Source organism: Cydia strobilella, chromosome 24 (genome assembly GCF_947568885.1).
Source record: "Cydia strobilella chromosome 24, ilCydStro3.1, whole genome shotgun sequence".
NCBI classification, from domain to species: Eukaryota; Metazoa; Arthropoda; class Insecta; order Lepidoptera; family Tortricidae; genus Cydia; species Cydia strobilella.
This window is the reverse complement of record NC_086064.1, coordinates 4,182,537-4,188,795: the sequence shown is the minus strand read 5'-3', so window position 1 is coordinate 4,188,795 and position 6,259 is coordinate 4,182,537. Positions and strand designations below refer to the sequence as shown.

At 37.7% G+C, this 6,259-nt stretch overlaps 1 protein-coding gene and 1 non-coding gene across 2 annotated transcripts in view; one reads left to right on the top strand and one right to left on the bottom strand.

Moving 5' to 3' along the window:
• Nucleotides 1-4,282: 4,282 nt before the first annotated feature.
• On the top strand, nucleotides 4,283-4,354 carry Trnaa-ggc (transfer RNA alanine (anticodon GGC)). Its single transcript has one exon. It is a non-coding gene; the product is annotated as a tRNA-Ala (tRNA).
• Nucleotides 4,355-4,548: 194 nt separating this feature from the next.
• LOC134752187 (U5 small nuclear ribonucleoprotein 200 kDa helicase) overlaps nucleotides 4,549-6,259 on the bottom strand; it is a 50,556-nt gene continuing 48,845 nt past the window's right edge. The window contains exons 42-43 of the mRNA XM_063687799.1: nucleotides 5,243-5,350; nucleotides 4,549-4,817 (exon numbers count right to left, since the gene is read on the bottom strand). Of these exons, the coding sequence (XP_063543869.1) occupies nucleotides 4,572-4,817; nucleotides 5,243-5,350 (354 nt within the window). The 3' untranslated portion in view covers nucleotides 4,549-4,571. The remainder of the gene's footprint in view (nucleotides 4,818-5,242; nucleotides 5,351-6,259) is intronic.

The following is a 6,259-nucleotide window of genomic DNA, read 5'->3' as shown; positions in this document are numbered from 1 at the left end:
TTTTTATTTATAATTTTAAGTGATTAAATGGTAATTTAAAAACGGAAATGCATTTGTAACATGATATAACGGTAACAAACATCCGAATAAAACATATTTCGTTCAAATATAAACTTCATGCATGAGGCTAATTATTTACGCAATGGAGTCAAGGGCAACGGCTAGTAATGTAGATAAACTGCTATTAAGTATAAGTGAATGTTATAATACAACGACAATAAATCTTACTTTTTGTGAAGTGTTGAAATTGTCGTTATATTTCTGTGTTGTTTTAACCGTCTATATTTCGCTTTAATGTTGTTAATTTAATAAAATACATGTGCGTGTTTTGGTTATTATTATATTGAGAAAAAGTCCAGACCTGTGACATTTGACAAAATGATTGTTTACATTGTAACCGTTTTTTTATGCATTTAATTCTCGTATTAGTATGTTTCTATTTCCTGTGTATAATAAAAAGTAATAATCAGTAATTACGTTACTACGTACAGAAATTTGTACAAGTACATATCCACTGTTAACCCTTTAAACGCCAAGTGTAGAATACTACGTGTAAACCATAAAGAAATAAGTAACCTTAGACTGCACACACTCCGTAGGTACATAGATATAGGTTAGGGTAGGAAACAGTGGCTCGGAAACAAATTGCCGGGTACAGTGGCTCACTCAACCTAATTCCAAATTCCAACATGATAGAGGCGATATTGGGGCGACTGAGCCACTGTTCGAGCTGAGCCACTGTTGCCTACCTTACCCTACCATTTGTAATAAACCGGGCTTTGCGAAAAGTTATTTGTAATAAGATGTAAGCTTATAAATTATTAAGTTTGTAGCGAGTCAACTTATTAATTTTACGTTTTACCATAGCTCCCACCTCCCATATACAACTTATTATTATTAAGTAAGGAAACTCATGTCTGGAGTGAGAACTCACTTACTTATTTCTCTATGGTGTAAAAAGTGTAAATGTACATAATTTGCTCCAGACGCCAACTGAAATACACTAAATATCACTACACCTTATAAAACAAAGTCCCCGCCGTGTCTGTCTGTGTGTATGTATGTTCGCGATAAACTCAAAAACTACTGAACTGATTTTTTTTCACCAATCAATAGTGATTCTTGAGGAAGCAGGGCGGGCAGGGCAAGAGCAGGGATTTTTTTGACGTGGTAATACGTCTTTGGCGTTTAAAGTGTTATTAGTGTATATCGAATACAAACCTTATTTGTACCATTTTCAATCTAAAGGGTACTTAAAACTTACAACCCCTCTGGTGTTGTGGGTGTCTATGGGCGGCGGTAATCGCTTACCATCAGGTGATCCGTCTGCTCGTTTGCCTCCTATTTCATAAAAAAAAATACTTATTGTCGGTTGTCAATAAGGCGCTATTTCCATGTAGCTTCAATTCGAAATCAACCTTATCGACAAGCGACAATGTGGTACCTTTTGGTTGAAATCTACACATTTATCCAAACCAGCAATGAGCCAAATATTTAGATCTGAGTTTATATTACCTGTAAGAAATAGTATTGTCTTTTTAAACTTTAAACTTAGCATAATTGGTATATAAGCACGAATGCGTATGTGATACTGTAGAGTAGATATTTACATATAAATTAAGAGGAAAGGGAACGGCCGCTTCTCCATAAAAACGTGGTCCCCAGTTTCCTCTCTGGGTATTTACATTGTGGATAATATTTTTACATAATTTAATATATATTAACCATAGCTACGTTTGACTTTTTTCGATTTTTTTATTAATGTAAAAATAACGAGCGAAAAACTTACTTAACTCTTATAATAATTAAAAACTTTAAAAAAATCAAACGTAAGGGTATAGCTGTGGTTGAGTTACAACTTTGTGTGTCAAAATATTTTCAATAATGTTAAAATCCAGAGAGGAAATTGAGGACATTTGTATGAAAAGGCGATTTCGCGCGGGTCCTCCACTTTCGTCTTAAACGGGCAGTCATTAAAATGATTAAAATAAAGTACAAAAATGTGTTTTATGATTTTACAGGACATATGGTGCTACTTTACCGCACTAGTGCGATAATTAGCACATTACGTACCTATAACTATGTCGAAAATTTAAAGGGCCATATGTACTGTAAAACGTTGTACGATACATGTGCGAATAGGTAATTCGCAACTCGTGTCGATTTAAAACATTCCCTCCGGTCGTGTTTTAATTTATCGCCACTCGTTACGATTTTCCTATATATCGCACTTGTATCGTAATGCACTATTAAAGGTGTATTGTAGTGCAGCCACAGACAGGTCTTTTATGTGTATTTAAACCTATTTTGTTTTCGAATCATAATATTGTTTAAAAATATATTAAAATCCTCTCTTTTCTAAAACTACAGTTTTTAGTTACCTACATTTAAAAAGGCACAGTTAAATAACTAAGTCGGTAAATTCAAGGTTATGCTGGTATCATAGAGAAATATACCTATAAGTAAAGAAAGTGGTAACTCCATACATCAGTTTTCTTAACAAAACGCGAGTTATTTCGTAGTCGACATCTAGCGTCAAGTAGCGGAATTTATCAGTAATGCTAGTTGACACAACTAATGCTCAACAATTTTCAGCTAATATTTTAACCGGAAGTCTATTTTCAACTCCTTCTGCTTATAATATTAGTTGTAAATTGTTTTCGTAGTACAGCTGTAAAAAGTAAAGAAATAAATTCATTTCAATTTTTCGTCAGTAGCGACACTTGTGACATCTGGTGTCAAGTAGCGGCACTGATAGTTCCACTACTTGACTTTAGATGTCGACTACGAAATAACTCGCCACCATCACCATGCCATCGCCATGGACATCATGATTGTATGATATGATCAGTCGCCTTTCCCATTAAAAAAGAGTTCCACCGATGATAATAGTACTTAACATATTCACTGCCATCGCGAGCTACGTGCTACGAGCGTAGCCGATAACGCTGGAAAAACCGTATACTGTAGCGAAAAGCGCCTACAAACACAGATACACAGAACCCGCCTAGCGGGTCGCTGGCAGCGAATGTGTTAAGCTTTATACCCTCTACTTATATTTCTAGAGTAGGCGCATTTAACTGGCCCGACTAACGTATTATTTATTGAATTATTTAATATGCCTGTATTGTTTGATTTAAATAAAAATTAACGTAGACTTCGAAATGTTGAGAAACTATAAACCACTTACGAATGATCCTAAATGGGAAACATTGTTGCCGTCAAGTAGGACAATGCTGTACATGTATAATTAATAATATTATATGTTTTTGTATAAATCATTGAATTCATTGATATAAATAATTGTAAGAATAATTATGTCGTATTGTTTTAATTAGAGAATTATTTTAAATATATGCGTTTAGCATAAGATGTTTTTTTCTGTCTATGACCTTACCCTCTTACGGCGAAAAATCAGAATGGCTCTAACCTAATCGTCTTCGTAGCTCGACGCTCGTAGCCGATCCCAGCGTTTTCCCGCTTTGTAGATGAAAGCGACTACGAATAGAGAACCTGCGGAGCGGGTTCCCGGCACTCAATGTGTTAAAGCGCCGCACACGAAGTCTAGGCGAACGCGCGCACTCTTACCCAGGCATACGCGCTTGATGGAGATGTGTCCAGCAGTGGATGCCTACCTCGCAAAATGGCTATACTGCAGAAAAACCTGTGTCTCGGTGCGATAATAACAATGTACCTAATTGTATAATGAAACGATTAATATTGTTTAGCTATCTACCTACATTGCTGCGCCCATCTGGGTTTCATGTGTCATTTGTGTACCTACCTATACTCTTAAGTACTTGTAAAACCTGTAATGTACATGTGAAATGAAATAAATAAATACAATACAAAACTACAACGCTGCAAGAAAAATGTATATACAGCAGAAAGCCAATGGCGCAAGACTCGCAAGAGGACAGGAGGATTTGTACAACACTTTACAGTCCATATGAGCCATATTGCCTTTGAAATTTTCGGCATACGCACGTATAGTGCATTTTTCTATTTTTTTATTTTATTTTAGACAGGCAGCTGATGCTGTGCCTCTAAAATTTTGCGTTCTTTTTGGGACATCCGCTATATAGAAAAGCAACTATAAAGCAATAATGAATATTTATTATTTAGACATATTTCAAATTAAATGTTAATATATTTTTTCCTTTTTTATTGTGGGACGTACTTACCACATTATTAGAATCTATAAATTGTATATACAGATGTCAATCACAATGAAAAAATCAACACAGAGTTGCAATGACTAAATTTGCGTTGATTGACGGATGGTCAGCTGGCGCAATTGGTAACGCATTGGACCGGCAATCCAAGGATGTGGGTTCGAGTCCCACGTTGACCAGAGTTTGATGATCATCGTTGATTTTTTCATTGTGATTCACATCTGTATATACAATTTATATATCATATTTCAAATTATAATTTCTCCTATCAAATACGTTAACAAACAGAAAGCCTTCCTCCTCTATCTAAATTGGCATATTTCCAAAAATAAAAACAACATTGAATAGGTATTTAGTTATACTTTATTTTATATTTGCATTCAAACTTTCGACACCCTATTCATCGGAATCATCATCATCATCATCCGCCGCTTCTGCCACGTCCACGTGGAACTTGTACTCCTGATCGGCGCCGAGATACGCGTCCGACATGAAGTAGAGAGTGTACGCGTGCCGGCCGGCCGCGCCGCACACGAAGTCCAGGCGGACGCGCGCACTCTTACCCAGAGATACGCGCTTGATGGAGAGGAGACTGTTTGTTTTTGGCGCCCCGATCACCACCCACCAGCCTTCCTCGCGTTTCTGTAAAAACAGACTGGTTTATACAAAAAAAATCGGACAAGTGCGAGTCGGACTCGCCCACCGAGGGGTCCTTACTAATAACAGCAAAACGCACTAAGTCTTGAGTAAACGATTTAAATTGAACTGGATACACTACAATGCTTCAGACCGACGCTTTTGTGGATAAGTTCAGTTCAGTTCTTGGTTCTTATGGCATCTGTCCATTGGGACAATTTTGCCAGCATCAAGGTTGTGGGAGCAGAATTTCAGTATCAGAATTTGATCCAGTCCGTGTAGATGTTTGATCGGTTGAAGAATCTAAGGCGGGAAGCCATTTTGACAGCTCGCTTCGATGACAGCCCGCGCTGTCACTTAGGGCACGTTCCGAACCCCGCTAACAGTACTTTTTAGTATTTAGTTGTTATAGACAAGAAGAGAAGTGTAACCTGCGGGAAGAATGGCGCGATGACGGGCCCCACCACGTCGTCCTCGCGCTCCAGCGCCACCTCCACCACGATGGGCTTGCCCACGCGCAGCCGCCGCTCCTCCTTCACCTGCACACACAATTACTCTTTATGGGCATTTTCACTTAAGTGTACTATTTGCTTTTTTTCGAAAATCCATCAACTTTTGGGTTATTTCTACTCAGAATCACGAGGACTATCGATTTAAAAAGAAAAAAAATACGTCCCCAAAAAAATGACAGTTTTGTAACGCATTTTCACATACATTTTGTATGGACCGTTACAAAACTGACACCCAAAATTTGTATGAAAAACTGGGGACACTTTTTTTCTTTGTCTCATTCAATAGTACTCGTGTTTCTAAGTCTAAATAACCCAAAAGATGATGGTTTTTCGAAAAAATGTTAATGATACCATTTTTTCTGAAAACCCCCTTATCACAGCCATTCTCAGTGTGCTCCGCGGATCCCTAGGGCTCCGCAAAGCCTCTGTTGGGGCCCCGCGAGAATACTTGTAATAATAAGAAAAAAGTGGCAAACGAATTTTTTTCAATTGGGGCTCCGTCAAATATTTCGCTTTCCAAAAGGTTCCGTCACCAGGACAGCTTTAGAACCGCTGCTTTATCATATCAAATCATTGACAGAAACAGGGGTTACTTTGCGGAAATCCATATAAATTAAAACAAAAATATGTAATAATATGGCCAACAATTCAAGAAAGCTAATCCCGCTAACGGACGTCAACATCTCCCAGCATCAACTGATAAATGTTACGCCGCTTTTCGGTGAAAGAAAACATCGTGAGGAAACCTGACTTATGCCGATAAGGCTTTATATTCCCCTCTGGGTTGACCGGTTGACATAGCAGTACTAGTGCCTACATTAATTCTTGGGATTTATTACCAAACGGATCTAATCTAATCTAATCTGAGGCAAAAAGCCGGGACAACGCGACTGAATATGTACCAGGGATGTTGCGGATGCCGATTTTTTGACATGG